Consider the following 20,091-nt stretch of genomic DNA (forward strand, 5'->3'; position numbering starts at 1 on the left):
GGGCATGCTCGACTTCCTTCCTCATCCTCGCATAATCCAATAAGACTGATGACCTCGCTGTTTGGTCTCTTCCACCAAATCAGCCAACCAACTGCTCAGAAAGATCCATACCAAAAGATTGGGAAGTTGCACAGGTTACACCAGTACTCAACAAAGGAAATAGGAGTAATCTGCTAAATTATAGACCCATATCACTGATACTGATTTGCAGTAGAATTCTGGGAACATCTTCTGTGTTTGAACAGTATGAATTACCTCAAAGGGAACAGCCATTTGACAAACGGTCAGCATGGTTTCAGAAAATTTCATTCTTGTGAAACACGGCTAGCTCTTTATGCACATGAAGTAATGAGTGCTATCAGCAGGGGATCTCAAATTGATTCCATATGTCTATATTTCTAGATTTCTGGAAGGCTTTTGACACTGTTCCTCACAAGAGACTTCTAGTCAAACTGCGTGTCAGTGGAATATCGCTTCAGCTGTGTGACTGGCTCTGAGATTTCCTCTTAGAAAGGCCACAGTATGTAGTAATCAATGGAAAATCATTGATTAAAACAAAAGTGATAAACAACATTCACCAAGGAAGTGTTTGAGGCCCTTGCTGTTTTTAATATACATAATTGATTTAGGAGGTAACCTGAGCATTCCACTTAGATTATTTGTAGATGATTCTGTCATTTACCATCGAATGAAGTCATAAGAAGATCAAAACTAATTATAAAATGATTTAGACAAAGTATCTCTTTGATGTGAAAGATTGCAATTGACAATCAATAATGAGAAGTATGAGGTCATCCACACGAGTACTGAAAGGAATTCATTAAATTTCAGTGACATGATAAATCACACAAATCTAAAGGCTGTCAGGGATTACAATTACAACAATTTAAATTGGAACAATTATGAAGATAATGCTGTGGGGGAAGTCAAACACAAGGAAGATGCAGCAAATCCACTGAAGACATATCCTACACTACATTTGTCTGTCCACTAATAGAATACTGCTGTGTGGTGTGAGATCTTTACCAGATAAGATTGACAGAGAACATCAATAAAGTTCAAAGAAGGGCGGCTTATTTTATATTATTGTGAAATACTGTAGAGAGTGTCTTGGATATAATATGCAAGCTGGAGTGGCAGTCATTAAAACAAAGCTGTTTTCATTGTAACAAGGTCTTTTCATGAAATTTCAGTCTTCAACTTTCTCTTCCAAATTCAAAGATATTCTGTTGATGCCCATCTGCACAGGGAGATATGATTATCATAATAAAATAAGGGAAATTGGAGATCACATGGAAAGGTGTGAGCATTCATTTTTCCCAGGCACTGTTAGAGAGTGGAATGGTAGCGAATAGTCTGAAAGTGGTTCAAAGAACCCACTGCCAGGCACTTAAGGTTGAATTGCAGAACGGTAATGTAGATGTAGATATTCACAGGTGCATTCTCAGTGCCACTTTACTCTTCTGATCCTCTGACTTGGTTTGCAGTTGCAATCACTTCATTTCATATGTCTGTACCATTTCTCCCTTATCACTGCCTTTATTTTAAGTATGTACCTCCTTCTAATATATTTCTGTTTATCATCATCATCATCATCTGTTAGTTCAGTATTACTGTTGCAAATAACTTACACCATAAATGTGGAGTGATCCACCATCTTATATCAGTTTCATGAGGGATAGTTATAAATTTTTGAATATCACGTGTAAAATTCAGGCTGTGACCATGAAGCTTTGTGATGGTGTTAAATGCATCTCTACATATTCAGCCTTCAGTACAAAATTTTTTCTCATTAATAGATGACTTGATGGAGCCCTCGGTTATTGATGGCTGTCTTGGCTGTTCAGGAATTGTTTCATCTTGAAAATCAGCTTGTTGTCGTTCTGGATATGCCTGCCACAAAAGAGTTTCTTCGTCCAAGCAGAAAGGAAGAAGTCACTGTGTGCCATGTCAGGAGAAATTGGAAGCTGAAGCAAAATTAGATAGCTCAAATAAGCAGCATGTGTGACTGTGTAGTGTGCAGATCATGCTAGAATGTTGAAGTGCAAAAGCACCACCTTGGACAGCTTTCTGCAACACTTCATTATGGCAGTCTCCTGTTACCTTATCAGAAGATGTTGGTAGTATGCTCCTGTGATAGTTTGTCTTTTATGAGCATAATCTGTTAGCACCATGCCATGGTAGTCCCAAAAAACACTCTGCATCACATTACTTGATGGTAATTGGATCTTTTGTCTTATGTGGTGGTGGTTAATCCACATGTTTTCACATCTTTTAGCTCCTTAGTTTCATTGTCGTCTATGATAATTAGTTGGTTACAGAAGTCATTTGGATTGTTCTGATACAGCTGCAACATTCCCTTTTTGGCCTCAGTTTGGTGTGCTTACTGAATGGGTGTAAGCAGTCCCAGAAGTGAGTGAGTAATGGCATTCAAAATTTCAATATGTTGTAAATTGCTTCATGACCAATTTTCACTTATTCCACTACTGACTCAATTGTGATACTCAAGTCATCAGACACCAGGACCTCCTCTTCTCTTGCAATTTCTAGTGTTCACAGAGAGATGATCTGCCACATAGCTCATCATTATGACATGTCTGTTCCTCATAACCACTGTGTCGTATGACGGTGCATTGTTGCTGTGCAGTCAGCACGGATTATTGTGGTATTGCTCCCCTTCAGATGGAGAAAACTAATTATTGCATGATACCATATTTTTGTGGTGTGCTGTGTTGTTTTGTTTTGGCTCCTCTAACAGCATGCTGTGGTAGCGTGGCATGGGATTTCATTATGTACAAGGGCTGCAAAATACGCCTAAAAACAAGTAAAAAACTAAGTATGTAACTTAATTTGTTTAAAGTAATAATTAAATATTTACGACTGGCCCTCATGTAAAAGTGATCTTCAAATTCAAAAGCTTCAGTTATTTTCTGTTATATGTATGTGGTGTGTTCATTGCTTGTAACTCTTATCAACATGCTAAGCGATTTATTTTATTTTTTTCTAAATTTTTATTTATTTATTTATTTTATTGATCTTCTGGTCTTAGTATCTGCTGCCCATAAAGCAGGGATGGCCAAGAATTCAGCTGTTGAATCATGTTCTGGCTTGCATGTCATAACCCTCAGACTAGCTGCACACTTTCCCCACTGCCGCACCATGCTGTCTGAACTTGAAGATGGTGGAAACTGCAAATGTGCTGTATTTAAGAAGTGGCAATGGAGTAACACTGCATAAGACTTGATTTCATATTTCTCAACAACATAGAGCACAGACGAGACAAGTTTTCATTATTATTTAACTATTTTGGTGCATGAAGATATAATTTTTATCTGGTACAAACTGTCACCATACAAAAAGATGCAGACAGTTTCAAAGATTTTTGCACACAGTCTTCCACATAATTGTGGCTTATTTAGTTTCATAATTAAAAAAAAAGGTTGTCACACATGCATGTTGATCAAAATGTTGTAGAACTTTTGCAGCCTCATTATGGAGATGTGGAAACTCTAGCTGAGAAAAATAATGTATATGACCTGGACAGTTTTGATATAAAAGGATTTGTCTTTAAAACAGAAATTGCATTGCAGACCAATCAGTTATGTCTGCACATGACGGGGTTGTTTTCAACTGAAAAGGCAAATGGTCTCAAATGCAGGTGTAAGACTGACAGTGTTTCAAAATGTTTCAAAAACTATCCTTGTATTTTTTTCAAGGCCACACTAAGTATATCAAGCTTCAAATTTTCTTTAATGCCAGTGAACTTAGCTAACTGGATTGTGTTTTTAGTCAGAATTTTCCCCTTTGACAGTGTGATTTCCTTTTTAATGCATTCCCATCAAATCAGAAAAAAAGTTCTTTGTAACCTTGCAGTGTCTCACTGTGGGTACTGTGTAATTAACTCCTCTTAAAATGTGAGGTCTGTAATCCATTCTGGATGTTCTAATGTTTGTTCCTATACCCCTTTTTCCTTCATAAATTCAACAATAGTGGGTTAAAAATCAAAAAATTGCTTCAGGCATGCCGTTTGACTTAACCAACATACTTTTGCTGTAATATATAAAGTCTCCATTCTCCTCGTTCAATTCCACTGAAAACTGTTGCAACTGACATGAAATAATGAGTTTGACTTCAGAAACTTTACTAAGCATATCAACAATTTCATCATGTGCTTCATGCCTGCAAATTTAGTGCAAACTTCTTCTTGATGTGCAGAACAATGAATCCCATGTGTTGATCATTGTAATTTGTTGCTCTTTCTTTGTCAACTAAATCTCTAAATCCTTTCTGCTTGGTGCTGTAATATAGTTTCGCAGCAAATTTGCGTACCCGTCATTTATGCAACTGCATAATATATATTGAGAATTCTCGTCCTTTGTTTCTATCATTCCCATTGATTTTTCCAGGCTTTTGATGATAGAGCACTGGACTACCTCTTTTTGTGCAAGCAGCAACTGGACCTGTGAATGCCCTTCCTATCATACTACAAATAGCAAACGATAAGCAGTGCTGACACGATGATTCTGTGAAACTGAAAAGAGTTCTGCCAACCGAAAAATGCTGCAGCACAAACTAAATGAAATTTAGATGTACCGAGTACTTCCAAGAAGGACTGATCAAACCTGAGAAAGCCTGAACCTTGGCCTCCACATGCATCATACATGCATCATACATTTGGTACACCATGGCCAACCCTGCCATAATGTGATATCAGTGTCAAGAAAAAAACAAACAAACAAACAAACATACTTAATTTTGAAATATGAAATGATTTGCATAAGTGCCAAGAAGCAAGCAGCAGTTAATGGAGCAAGTTTAATTATCCATTCATCGTATAATGGAGATGATGTGCAGTCCATAGGCATATAAAAGCTGTAACATGACAGATGAGCTTATGAACTTAATTTCTTCTCCGAAGTCATACTCATACATAAAGTTTCACCATTCTCACATGGGTCACGTTGGTTGGAGCACATTGAACAAGCAAAATAGAAAGGAGAGATGAAGGGAGGGGAGGGGCAAGGGCTGAAAGAATGCAGGACAGCAGAAGAAGGAAATAGTTACTTTATATAGCATTAGGCAGGCTTGGTGTAGGGGTGTGTTTCTTGTGGTGACTTGGGAAAAGAGGAGTGGGCATTAAGGAAGAGTTGCAGGATAGGAAAGAGGAAAATCATTGAAAGAGAATAGTATAAAGATTCTTTAACTCATAAATCTCTGAATCAGATTAAAATGGAGCCAGAGTAAAGAAGTTCATTAGAATTGGAGAGAAAAGGAGTATGGGAACAGGAGACAGGGGCTGAGGAGGATGAGGTGCAGGGACTAATAGAGACTGAGGCCAGAAGGGTTGTGGTTGTAAATTACTTATTTGAGGGGCAATTCTCATCCATGCTATTTAAAGAAGCAGTTACGTTTTTCTAGTGTGGTGTGCGAGGGGTATGGGGGCGGAGGAGGAATGATGGCTTGAGATGTAAATCAGCTGTTAAAGTTGACCATGTTGTATTCACTGGCATCTTCTGCTTGTAGGGAGTCAAACTTGTCCTTGCTAGGTTGACCACCCAGTTTCTGAGTACATCTCATGGCAGTCTTAGTGATAATTGGGCCAATAACACATATTTTGATCCTACAATCCCATTGACCTCAGTATCTTTAATTCAGTCTCTTCTATTCATCACTGTCTTGTTTTATCCCCCACCCACACCCCTATCTTCTCTGCCTTTTCGCAGTGTGCAACATGCCACCACTTCTGTTTACACCCAAATGAGCTTTTGTTGGTGCCATATTTCTCTCCCACTTCTTGTTGTCCCTTCCTTTCCTAGATCTTACCTCTCCCTTCCATTTCTTCTTCCCCTTTACTTTGTTCATCTCATCCACTTCAACTGACAGGACTTCTACCTTAATGTAGCTACAGACTGTTCAACTGTGGTAGTGTATGTACTCTGAAGAAGACTGAAAGTTCCCAAACTGCAGTTTTCTGGGTATTGTTAAAGTACAAATGTACTGTTCAGGGCCCTCCGTCGTTGGTGACTGAGTGCTTTTCATTGTTTAAATTGAATCTTATTGAAATTACTATGAAGTTAATTTAAAATTTTAAACTGTGATCATTAGCATTTTGTGACAGTATTTTGGACAAACATGTATTCTGACTTGTATATACAATCTTATATCTTGCCATGAAAATGTTTTTGTATTTTTAAATCACTTCCATAAATTAATTAGCCTGTTTATCCCAGAACTAACAGTTTGGCAAATTACATAAAAATGAAATTTCAAACAATGAAAGGTAACTGAAATAGCTGTATCTAATGCAAAAATGTGCACTTGTAGGTGACAGCAATGGCGAGAGCAAGAATGTATGAGATTCTCTACCTCATTTTTACCAGGAGAATGCAGGCTGAAGTGGATAGTGTGGAAGTGTGCTGGGAGGAACTCTTAACATACTTTTGAGAAAGGTGTATAAATTACCAAGTGTAAATCAACTGCTACATACAGCAGTTCATAGAATAAAGATGCATTGTGTGGTTGCCAACATCCATTAATGGACAAATTGAAGAAGGAGAAGAATAAGTACACATTTAAGAGCAGTGTGGTAATTTATCATGAATAGAAAAAAAAGTCAGCAGATGAAATTGGAAATTCGGAGGAGTTAATGAAACATGTCTGAAGATAGAAAATTCATTGTGTTTGAGAGAACTGACAAGATAGAAAACATTTAGTCGGATCTGTGCATGCATAGATGGCTGATGAAAGGTAAAATAAAAAAATAGAAGACCAGTGAAAGAGCAGAAGAAAAGTGAAAAATTAAGAGAGGAGAAAGAGGGAAATAAGACAGATGAAGAAAGGAGTAAATGATGTTATCATAGGAGGACAAAGAAGGGCATTATTTGAACAAATTTATCCCTAGATAATTCTTCAAATGGAAGATAATTTTTTTAATTTGTGGATAAAGGGGTTATTCGTCTCTGTAAATACAAATAATTAATTGTTATTCATTATTTATCTCAAAACTAACAAATACATAGACTACAACAACATTTATTTGGTGTATTTTCTGATCAGCACTGTCACCTTTCTGTTGGATAAATACATAATTAATGCATGTTTAGGTGGTATGACTTGATGGCTTAGTGGGTAAGTGCCAGACTACAAACAGAAAGGCTATGAACTTAATTCTCAGTAAGTCCTAGGATTTTTCTGTCACTTATCGTTTATTTCCACCTCTGTAAATTATTTGTACATGTGAAAAATACCACTTTGCACCTATGTTGGGAGTCCATATTAAACTACAGGTACCATTATGACAAACTGGTAAAGTCAGTTCAGAGGCCATAAGAATACTTTCTTCATTATGATGCCCAGTTAAGCACTGTAGCGTCCAAAACCAACCAGAGCTTTATTTACTTTATGTAATAATGAGCATAACATAGATGAATGGCTTTGGCAGTTAACACTACCAATGCAGCACAATTCAACTGACCCCTGCATTTGGCAGTGCTTCCTCTCCTTCCCATTGTGGAAGCACTGTGTGTAACTAGGAAAAGATGAAAATGCAGCCGACAGAGACAAACTGAACTGCCTTCCTCAGTTGTACCAAGATTTCTAAAGTTAATGGATGTGGATCCGCTTCATATAACAATGCAGTTCTTTCCTGTCTTTAGTGCTTCAAAATGAGTAAACAGAATAAGGATGTGGTGGCTGGTAATAGTCAACATTCTTTAAATCTAAAGTCTATTAAAACTGTCATAAGCAACTTAGATAAAAATGATTCACCATCATCACTGTTTCTGCTCAACTGTAAGTTTTTCAGACTTGAAACTGAAAGTCCAAACAGCGAATGTATTGTGGCTATTTATAAGTAAGGGTTGCTCACCTAAGATGGTTTGAATTAATGGACGTGCTAATTCAGTGTTGAAGTTTTTGAGCCACTTGAAATGAAAATGAGAGGAACAAGCTGCTGAAGAGTATTGTGCTTACACTAAGGAGGTAAACAAGGTGAAAGAAGACTCACATTTACAAACAATGATGAATCGTCCAATTATGTTTCATGAGATACATTTGACAGTGATCTTGCTAAGTTTTTGTATCCGTTCCATGATTTTCTTGAATACTATTCAAGCTCAACTTTTTATTGAAATGCCTCATCTTCATCTGCACATGTCCTACATTGATGCAGGATTGGCACGGCTAATTTAAGGGGTGGCCAGATGCCCTTCCTGTCACCATCCTATTACCCCATGGGATGGAATATGTGTATCCCAAGTGGCTACATGTAGTGTTATTCATGTCAAAATGAGCAAAAGTGTGTAACTGTTTGCAAAATCATGTAACTGAGGTGGGACTGGAGCATCAATCCCGTATTCACCAGGTGAGATGTGGAAAACAGCCCAAAAAACCATATGCAGGTTGGTCAGCACACCGACCTTCATCATTTATTCGCCGGGCAGATTTGATCTGTGGCCTGCACACCTCCCTGCCCAGCTTTAACCTGCCCCAGCTTTAATGTGTGCAGCTATCTGTGTGGCTCTTTTTACTGAAATGCTAAACAATTTAAACATTTCAGATTAAACATAATTGGCTGAAGGACACTTACCAGAAAAATAAACATTTCCATCAGGAACAAGTTACAGTAAAAAAATATTATTGTAAGATGAAAAATATAGAGGGTGGACCATTTTAATCTGTAATGTGGAATAAGTCAAGATAGAGATGAAATACAGCAAAATGTGTTATGTAAAAATTGTTGGTGGAAAAGAGGGTCACGCTTTGTTGCTAATGGCCATGTCCTTGAATGTGATTTTCAAGGCAATTTTTTAAAATGGGAACCCTAATGTCTGATTTACAATTTGAAAAGAGCAGAAATTTACGTATAAAATATGTTATTCAAGGTCATGGAAACGTTCAGTCAAGGTCAAAAAAGCAAATATGCTTTTAGTTCTAGTAGGGATTAATTCAGAATAGAGGAGGGGTACAGCAAAATACAATGTTAGATGCAAACAGGAAGGGGTATAAGGGTCACATATCATTACCATTAACCATGATTTTAAAGGTAATTATCAAACATCATTTGAAGACTGGGTTTTGTTTAGTGGAAATCCCCATTTGTGACATCGAATTTGGAAAGACGAAACAGAGATTTGAACTTCAAGTTGTAATTAACGTGTTTATTGGCAAAAATAAATACATCACAGTGTATAAATGTTGTTGTGGCATTTGCAAGACAGAACAAACATAAATAAAAAGTAGATCATTTATTTACAAGTCGTGGAATGAGTCCTCTTGCCTCTCGTATCTCAGGATCCCCTTTCAGTTTGTATCTATCTGAAGTCACAATGCTAGATGAAATTCACAGAGAATCCAGTTTAGACCCAGAAAGAGTTATTGCAACTGTAACTTATAATAGAAGCAATTTTGTAAAAGTATTAAAAGAGTTTGTTGTCTCTGTCAGTAGTTAAGTGGAGTCAGAGAGAGATTTGACAGATGAAGATGATGATCACGACTGTGATGAAGACGGTCATCTAGAAGTGTTAGAGTATTTATGTTTCAGTGAAAGTGCAGATATCACAGAATATGGCATCCAGTTGCCAGAACGCTTTCCCTGTGCTGCACATACACTAAATTTGTGTGAGTCCCCAAGTGATACAAAAATCCTGAAAATGGAGAATATATATAGCATAATTTGAAGTACATCCCAAAACAATACAAAAATGTAAAGCTTTGTAAAATCCAGCTAGACGTGGAAAACCATGTGAAATAATTGAAAGTGTTTTAGGACAAACTTGGACCAGCCATAGCATTAAAAGGTTGAATACTTTGTACAAATTTATTTGATGTGAGGTAGGTTGATGCAGTTACATAGGGTTTTGGGTTTCAAAAATTTTGTAAGCGGCACTGAGCATGAATGCATAAAAGAGGTTGTAATGTGTTCAGGCACTATTGTTCAAGCTGTGGTATACTGCAGGACATATTATGGACTTCTCGTTCCATGCTTTGTGATTCTACATAAAAGGATGCAAAGACTTTTTTCATCTTTCTGTACCAAAGGGAGAACTTACAGCTGTTGCAGCACTGTCTTTCACACTGTTTAAAAATAAGTTGTTCACCTGCATTAATTGTCCCTGATCAAGCGAGGCTTTCAACAAACTTCAAACATATAGTAGTAAAGAAGTGTTGCAGGAATTGGGTGACGATTCTGAAAATGAAAGTGTGACAGAAAAAGAAAATTAGTTTCTTGAATTTGAATCAGATTCATGAGCTGAAACTGACAGGGAACCGTAGCAAAGTTATTCACCAAAAACTAGAGCAGAATTTATTAGTTTTCAAACTTTCGCTGAAGAAGATCTTGATTGAAGTCTGTGGTTATCCTGAAATAAAGACAGTTTTCAGAAGATCTAATCTTATATAATTATTTGTTAAATAATTATCTTTTATTCGTGCTCCCCTTTCTTCATAAATATTGAATAAATATTTTTATTTATGTAAGTGAGTAGTCATTCCAATAAATATTTTTATCTGTTGTTCACGAATAATAATTTTTATTTGTACTCATTATTCCTTATTTGCATAGATTTTGTCCAGCTCTGTTTGAGACAGTAATTAGCTCACTTGGAAAAGGTGGTGAAGTAAGAAGTTGTTGGTTATTTAAAGACACCATCCCAACATTGGCCTAAAGTGATTTAGGGAAATCTCTGTAACTAATCTGAGATCTGAATGTTGCTTTCTCTTGACTGAGAGTCCAATTTATTAACTATACTTGGAGTTACAAACAATGGCATGCAATTCAGACTTGTTCTTCACACCTATTTCATGCATGCATTCTCTTACAGCTGTGAATGTCGTAGATTCAAGTGTTAAACATGATCGTAGCAAGTTATTTAGTAAATTTTTATCTGTTTGTTGTGAATTATCATTACTGATGGTGATGGTAAGCAACAAATTCTACATTAGTGAGAGAAATAATTTGCTGGATACACGATTCTTTTTAGTGCAAAGCATGTGTGTGAATGTACCACAAGTGTCACTTTGAACGAGCAACAATGCGTACCTTGTCCATGCCTTAACCTGAGCCAAGTGCCGTCATTTGTGAACGATAGAGTGCCATCTCATTCAGTCTATTGCCTGCAGGATTTTGTGATGCTTGTATTGGGAGTTTTGTATCCCATCAACGTGTGTGTGATATTTTTACAATAAAAATAGCTAAGCCCCACTATGTTCTCGCAACTATGGGAAAAAGAATGAAAATATTGTTAACTGTTGTCTCGGTCAGGAAGAATGAAATTAATCTCATATAGCATAATTTTTCCTGGAGTTAAGAGCTGTATTTTTCATTTGCTTCCCCCTCCCCCCCCCCCCCCTTTCCTTCTTCCTAATCCCCATCCACCTCTAACCACCCCGCCTCCTGTCCCCCTCAACTTTCCCTCTGTCATGTGTATAAACTGAAACAGACATTTACATGTTTAGTATGATGTCCTTTCATTTTAGTAAAATGTTGCAAAACTGTTGCTTTCCTACAATCTCAAATGTCCCACCATTGCCATTATCTTTTCTAAGTAAAATTATCCTGAATTGATGTTAAATTTATTTATTAAATGTGAAAAGGATAATACTGAAATGTTGTTTATATTGCAGTGTGAGAGATATGGAAAGTGTTGTGTCAACTCAAAGCCCCAAAAGTAAGCAACTAGACTGGTTAGGACAAGTGAGACCTTTGGCATTGGCACTGATTCTTCCTCTAATACGAAGAGCCCTCGGATCTCGTGTATTGTCGTTGGGAGTCAGTTTAGGTGCTTCAAAGACTTGGAACCCAAGGCAGAAGCCACCTCTTGATGAACCTCATCTGGTGTTCGGATTGAGGCTTAACCCATCGCATGCTTACAGTATCCTTGACAGAGGTCCTGAAGCTAATGTTCCAGAGGTAATGTCAGCACATTATGTATCAAGGTTAAACTTTTAGTATTAAGGTTAAACTTTTAGTGTTAAGGTTAAACTTTTAGTATTAAGGTTAAACTTTTATTCATTCACTTCTATTTTAGGGACAAAATGAAAGGATTGACGTATAGGAACAGAAATAATCTCTTTATTGTACTTTATGGAAATTTTATGAAATTAGAAACTTGTGTTGTTATCACTTAACTCAATTTATGTTCATTGGTACAAGGGAAACTCCAATAGTTAAATTTTTCCTCATTAAATATTTAAGTCTTGTACATGTTCAAGGCTAACATAAAAACAAGAAAGAAAGTTAATTCAAATAAGCGAGTGTAAAATATGTGCTCTTAGTTATATAATCAAATCTGGTATGTGTTTACATTAGCAAAACATACAGTGAAATCTTGCTATTACACCTGTCAAGGACCTTTTAAAAAATTGTGTAAAATGTAGCAAAAATTAAAAGGTGGGAAATATTTTTTAAGTAAAAAATTGATGTATGGAATCCCTCTCCCCTTGCATGTCTATACTTAATCCATGGTATATGTACATAATATGCACCAAAATATTCATCAGAGACTTGTTTATTATCTGATGAAGGTTTTCTGAAGTTGACACTATGTTTAGTCACTGATGTGATATATCCTGGCACTTTGGCACAGCAAATCACACTTAAAGTAATGAGTTTTGGAGAGAGACAAACAGTCGTAAACTGAGGAGTAGCCATGTTGATGTAACTTTTTATGAAGCTATAGTGCCATATAATTTTCATATTTAGACTTGTGTACTGTGAAAATATGCAGTTTAAGTGTTGCACCATATTGAAGATCTCTCCAAAAACCCATCATTTTAGTGCAATTTATTCTGCTAAAGTATTGGGCAAAGCAATGTCAGTGGTTGAACATATATACTACAATTTATAACAGAAAGCATGTGAAATATTGCAAAATGTATTAAATATAGTGCGTGAAAATTGGAGTTTGGACTACGCAGCAGTATCAAAAATTACCACAACCTTGACTTTACATTCACATTGTTGGCTTCACCGATTCACAACCAGATTGTCACCTTCAAATCTAACTTCAGGCTATACTGCATATCAGTTTGTAACCACAACCAAGATTCCAGGATGGGGAAGAGGTTGGGGCTGTTAGCATATCACGCATTAGTCTTTTAAGCACATTCTATATATAACATTAATAAATAATTTTATTTGTTATACTGACCTTTAGTGTGGATGGTCTTCCGTAAATGTGACATAATCAACAAACAGGTAAAGCAGTTCCTAATTTTCAACAAAAAAATTCAAAATTATGGGTTGTTTTAATTTTTTGTGAATTTTTTCAATATGGTTTATCAGTTCAGAAGCATCATGGAAAGCTTTGACATCTACAACAGAAGCATATTTTCTTACTGTCTACATTGCTGCATTTAAATGTGTGGTAGAAGGAACCCCACTTTCCTAATCACTATGACTATCACTATCTCTTTCTGCAGTTTGTAACCACAACCAAGATTCCAGGATGGGGAAGAGGTTGGGGCTGTTAGCATATCACGCATTAGTCTTTTAAGCACATTCTATATATAACATTAATAAATAATTTTATTTGTTATACTGACCTTTAGTGTGGATGGTCTTCCGTAAATGTGACATAATCAACAAACAGGTAAAGCAGTTCCTAATTTTCAACAAAAAAATTCAAAATTATGGGTTGTTTTAATTTTTGTGAATTTTTTCAATATGGTTTATCAGTTCAGAAGCATCATGGAAAGCCTTGACATCTACAACAAAAGCATATTTTCTTACTGTCTACATTGCTGCATTTAAATGTGTGGTAGAAGGAACCCCACTTTCATAATCACTATGACTATCACTATCTCTTTATGCACCATTGTCATTTTCCTGTATATGAATGGCAGCAGTGACAGAATTGTTGTTAAAGTATAGGAAATCTTGCACTGGATGCACTGACTGCAACTTTCTTCCATGACTAAGCAGTTTAAGTTGTAGTGTCAACATTATTATTCAGATCTGGAATATCAGATCCATTTCCTTCATCTTCTTGAATTAATCCTGTTTTTTGAAAGCATTCGGAGATGAAGGACTCCTTAATCTCTGTCTTTGACTTTGCAATATGGAGCAAAGCGTCTAAAACTTACACTTTAAAGGAGGCTGGGTCTTTTCCAGCTGCCATCAAACTTTATGCTTTTTGAACGTCTTTCCTAAGTGATTTCTGAAGGCATGGATAATGTCCAGATCCGAGGGTTACAGTTTGGTGGCAGGAACTCTGTACTTTGCATAAATTTGTATATTTACTTTTTTGATGTACTGGGTAACAAAGGAGAACTTTCCTCTTACAGGCTCTTGTTCTTGCCTCAAAGCTGTCAGTTGCTTATTGAATAGTTCTGCTATTATCGATACTTTGTTATTGGCACTGTAGTTCATGGGCAATGTTTTTACATTTTTAAAACAATGTGGCTTTTTTATTTACTTACTTACTGGTCAGCATTGCAATCCTTGCAGAACCTTGGCCTTCTTTGACACCTACCTTCATTCTTCTCTGTCAATTCCTTTCCTTCTCCGATTTTTGAATCCCATTGCTTTGAGGTTTTCCTCCATATCTTCAAGCCACCTTTTCCTGTATCTACCTCTTCTCTTTTTCCCCTCAGGCTTTTCTATGAACACTTTCTTAACACTCAGAGCTTCTGGCATTCAACTTAATATTAAAACAGTGTCGAAAGTCTTGGGACTTCCTACACCAATATCTCGCCGGTATCAATGTCGATAACAGAAATTGTTAGGATTCTCAATTCCTGGGATGAATGAACTATCTATGTCATAATTTAGTTTGTATGGAACCTTCAAAGCTCGAGCCCTATTTGCACGTGGCCAGTTTTCTTAATTTCACTCACTCTTATTTGCACTCCCCCCATGAACCATGGACCTTGCCATTGGTGGGGAGGCTTGCGTGCCGCAGCGATACAGATGGCCGTAACGTAGGTGCAACAACGACGGAGGGGTATCTGTTGAGAGGCCAGACAAACATGTGGTTCCTGAAGAGGGGCAGCAGCCTTTTCAGTAGTTGCAGAGGCAACAGTCTGGATGATTGACTGATCTGGCCTTGTAACAATAACCAAAACGGCCTCAATAACCAAAACGGCCTTACTGTGCCGGTACTGTGAATGGCTGAAAGCAAGGGGAAACTACAGCCGTAATTTATCCCGAGGGCATGCAGCTTTACTGTATGGTTAAATGATGATGTCGTCCTCTTGGGTAAAATATTCCGGAGCTAAAATAGTCCCCCATTCGGATCTCCGGGCGGGGACTACTCAAGAAGACGTTGTTATCAGGAGAAAGAAAACTGGCGTTCTACAGATCGGAGCGTGGAATGTCAGATCCCTTAATCGGGCAGGTAGGTTAGAAAATGTAAAAAGGGAAATGGATAGGTTAAATTTAGATATAGTGGGAATTAGTGAAGTTCGGTGGCAGGAGGAACAAGACTTTTGGTCAGGTGAATACAGGGTTATAAATACAAAATCAAATAGAGGTAATGCAGGAGTAGGTTTAATAATGAATAAAAAAATAGGCGTGTGGGTAAGCTACTACATACAGCATAGTGAACGCATTATTGTGGCCAAGATAGACACGAAGCCCATGCCTACTACAGTAGTACAAGTTTATATGGCAACTAGCTCTGCAGATGATGAACAAATTGATGAAATGTATGATGAGATAAAAGAAATTATTCAGATAGTAAAGGGAGATGAAAATTTAATAGTCATGGGTGACTGGAATTCGAGTGTAGGAAAAGGGAGAGAAGGAAACATGGTAGGTGAATATGGATTGGGGCTAAGAATGAAAGAGGAAGCCGCCTTATAGAATTTTGCGCAGAGCATAACTTAATCATAGCTAATACTTGGTTTAAGAATCATGAAAGAAGGTTGTATACATGGAAGAACCCTGGAGATACTAAAAGGTATCAGATAGATTATATAATGGTAAGACAGAGATTTAGGAACCAGGTTTTAAATTGTAAGACATTTCCAGGGGCAGATGTGGACTCTGACCACAATCTATTAGTTATGATCTGTAGATTAAAACTGAAGAAACTGCAAAAAGGTGGGAATTTAAGGAGATGGGACCTGGATAAACTGACTAAACCAGAGATTGTACAGAGTTTCAGGGAGAGCATAAGGGAACAATTGACAGGAGTGGGGGGAAAGAAATACAGTAGAAGAAGAATGGGTATCTTTGAGGGATGAAATAGTGAAGGCAGCAGAGGATCAAATAGGTAAAAAGACGAGGGCTAGTAGAAACCCTTGGGTAACAGAAGAAATATTGAATTTAATTGATGAAAGGAGAAAATATAAAATTGCAGTAAATGAAGCAGGCAAAAAGGAATACAAACGTCTCAAAAATGAGATCGACAGGAAGTGCAAAATGGCTAAGCAGGGATGTTTAGAGGACAAATGTAAGGATGTAGAGGCTAATCTCAGTAGGGGTAAGATAAATACAGCCTACAGGAAAATGAGAGAGACCTTTGGAGAAAAGAGAACCACTTGCATGAATATCAAGAGCTCAGATGGAAACCCAGTTCTAAGCAAAGAAGGGAAAGCAGAAAGATGGAAGGAGTATATAGAGGGTCTATACAAGGGCGATGTACTTGAGGACAATATTATAGAAATAGAAGAGAATGTAGATGAAGATGAAGTGGGAGATACGATACTGCGTGAAGAGTTTGACAGAGCACTGAACGACCTGAGCCGAAACAAGGCCCCGGGAGTAGACAACATTCCATTAGAACTACTGACGGCCTTGGGAGAGCCAGCCCTGACAAAACTCTACCATCTGGTGAGCAAGATGTATGAGACAGGCGAAGTACCCTCAGACGTCAAGAAGAATATAATAATTCCAATCCCAAAGAAAGCAGGTGTTGGCAGATGTGAAAATTACTGAACTATCAGTTTAATAAGTCACAGCTGCAAAATACTAACACGAATTCTTTACAGACGAATGGAAAAACTGGTAGAAGCCGACATCGGGGAAGATCAGTTTGGATTCCGTAGAAATATTGGAACACGTGAGGCAATACTGACCTTACGACTTATCTTAGAAGAAAGATTAAGGAAAGGCAAACCTATGTTTCTAGCATTTGTAGACTTAGAGAAAGCTTTTGACAATGTTGACTGGAATACTCTCTTCCAAATTCTAAAGGTGGCAGGGGTAAAATACAGGGAGCGAAAGGCTATTTACAATTTGTGCAGAAACCAGATGGCAGTTATAATAAGAGTCGAGGGACATGAAAGGGAAGCAGTGGTTGGGAAGGGAGTGAGACAGGGTTGTAGCCTCTCCTCGATGCTATTCAATCTGTATATTGAGCAAGCAGTGAAGGAAACAAAAGAAAAATTTGGAGTAGGTATTAAAATCCATGGAGAAGAAATAAAAACTTTGAGGTTCGCTGATGACATTGTAATTCTGTCAGAGACAGCAAAGGACTTGGAAGAGCAGTTGAACGGAATGGACACTGTCTTGAAAGGAGGATATAAGATGAACATCAACAAAAGCAAAACGAGTATAATGGAATGTAGTCGAATTACGTCGGGTGATGCTGAGGGAATTAGGTTAGGAAATGAGACACTTAAAGTAGTAAAAGAGTTTTGCTATTTGGGGAGCAAAATAACTGATGATGGTCGAAGTAGAGAGGATATGAAATGAAGACTGGTAATGGCAAGGAAAGCATTTCTGAAGAAGAGAAATTTGTTAACATCGAGTATAGATTTAAGTGTCAGGAAGTCGATTCTGAAAGTATTTGTATGGAAGTGTAACATGGACGATAAATAGTTTGGACGGGAACAGAATAGGAGCTTTTGAAATGTGGTGCTACAGAAGAATGCTGAAGATTAGATGGGTAGATCACATAACTAATGAGGAGGTATTGAATAGAATGTGGGAGAAGAGGAGTTTGTGGCACAACTTGACAAGAAGAAGGGACCGGTTGGTAGGACATGTTCTGAGGCATCAAGGGATCAGAAATTTAGCATTGGAGGGCAGCGTGGAGGGTAAAAATCGTAGAGGGAGACCAATAGATGAATACACTAAGCAGATTCAGAAGGATGTAGGTTGCAGTAGGTACTGGGAGATGAAGAAACTTGCACAGGATAGGGTAGCATGGAGAGCTGCATCAAACCAGTCTCAGGACTGAAGACCACAACAACACCAACAACATTATTTGCACTTAACAAAATGAAGTCTGTTTTTAATGATGATGTTCAGCATAGACACAAGTATCCCTAAACTCTGTGCTAATGTAACACATGTTCCGCAATCAACTTCTACTCATTTGAGAACTTTTATTTTCTCTTCCATTGAAAGTGTGATAGAAAACACTAAACTTCTATTTGAAAGAAACAGCTAATAACACAGCACTTTGATCACTTACACAAAGCTATGAACATCACTTCATGGTGTAAACAGTTAACTTTTGACATGATGGTTGATGGGAGCAGTTGTGTCGATTGAAATGACTTGCCTTGGTCTGTAGGGACAGCTTTGTTGACACAGCCAATTTAGTCCATACACTTCATGGTGTAAAAAATTAACTTTTAACGTGATGATTGATGGGAGCAGTTGTGTCGATTGAAATCGACTTACCTTGGTCTGTAGGGACAGCTTTGTTGACACAGCCAATTTAGTCAATACATTGCTGGTTTTATAAATCTCCCTGCATCTTCTATAACAGCAAGGATGTGCCAAAAGTCAGCAAAATATTACAGTAAACCTCCAAAAATATCTATAGAAATTCTGTGAGGGCACACTAATAATTACACAGCCACAGAACATGAACATGTACCCTGTTACTGGTCCAGCCAAAATAAAAGTAAACAAGCTGTATTCTCTCTCTCTCTCTCTCTCTCTCTCGTGGATTTGAACCAGAAACAAAGCAATATGATTAGTTACAAATGCTAGGAGGTGGATTTCCTAAGCAGTTGATCTGATTTCCTAAGCATTTGATCGTAATCTTAGGGTGAAGTTAACGCTGAAACAATATGTATACAATGACATCGACGTACTACTTTTTGTAAGAATACTGTATTGGAAGTGAAGGTTGGCACTGATAAGAAACACGTGTGAATGTTTGTTTGAAGTGACACTTTCTCCCAACTTCTACCAAAACAGTTACTCCCATCAGCAACTAAGCCCTCCCAAGGGGAGGGAGGGGGGGGGACCTATTGCCACAAATTGTTCTGACGTTTACCGATTCTGATCCGCACATTTACCGATTCAGATCCGCTAAGTAGAGCTCCCACTGCTTGAAAATTAAAAAAAATTAACTGCACAACATTTGCAAACAACACCACAGCAGTGTCATTTTATGTCAGTTATCCCATGTTAGGGGCGACCTCCAGAACTGCGGAAGGCAACGGAATACCACCGCAGATTATCTTCCCTGCATAATGCAGTCTCCATTTTATGCACGAAAAATGGCTTCCTCTCATGTTAAATCAGTGTCCGGAGGTAAAATAGTCCCCCATTCGGATCTCCAGGGGGGACAACTTGAAAGGAGGCAAAAAATCAAAATGAGAATTGGTACCTGGAATGTCAGAACTCTGCTACAAGCAGAAAAACTAGAAAACCTTAAAAGAGAGATGGAAAAGAATCATATGGACCTCGTAGGTGTTGCTGAGGTAAGATGGAATGGACATGGAGAGTTGCAGTCAGATGAATATGTATTCTACTACTCAGGAGGAGAAGTAAAAGGAATTAATGGAGTAGGAATGATTATGACAAAGGAATTGGCTAAATGTGTGGAATATGTAGACTATGCAAATGACCGGGTTATTGGTGTAAGGCTGAATGGAGCACAAAAAGATTTACTGATTGTCCAGGTGTATATGCCAACTTCAGAACATGATGACCAAATTGTAGAGGAAACGTACAATGTAATAGAGAGAATAATGGACGAAAATAAAAAATGCTGCAAAATAGTAATGGGAGGCTGGAACGCCATTGTGGGAGAAGGGAAAGAGGGAAACATAGTAGTCAGTCATGGTCTTGGAAAGAGAAATGACAGAGGTGAATGGTTAATTGACTTCTGCAGGGAAAGGCAGCTGATAGCGGCAAACACATGGTTCAAGAACCATAAGAGGAGGCTCTAAATATAGAAACCA

General features: G+C 37.6%; 1 protein-coding gene across 1 annotated transcript in view; it reads left to right on the forward strand.

Annotated features, from left to right (window-relative positions):
* Positions 1-20,091, forward strand: part of LOC126199009 (nucleolar protein 6) — a 160,191-nt gene that overhangs the window by 97,663 nt on the left and 42,437 nt on the right. Inside the window, exon 11 of the mRNA XM_049935689.1 lies at positions 11,623-11,908. Coding sequence (XP_049791646.1) covers positions 11,623-11,908 — 286 coding nt within the window. The remainder of the gene's footprint in view (positions 1-11,622; positions 11,909-20,091) is intronic.

Source organism: Schistocerca nitens, chromosome 8 (genome assembly GCF_023898315.1).
Source record: "Schistocerca nitens isolate TAMUIC-IGC-003100 chromosome 8, iqSchNite1.1, whole genome shotgun sequence".
Lineage (NCBI taxonomy): Eukaryota > Metazoa > Arthropoda > Insecta > Orthoptera > Acrididae > Schistocerca > Schistocerca nitens.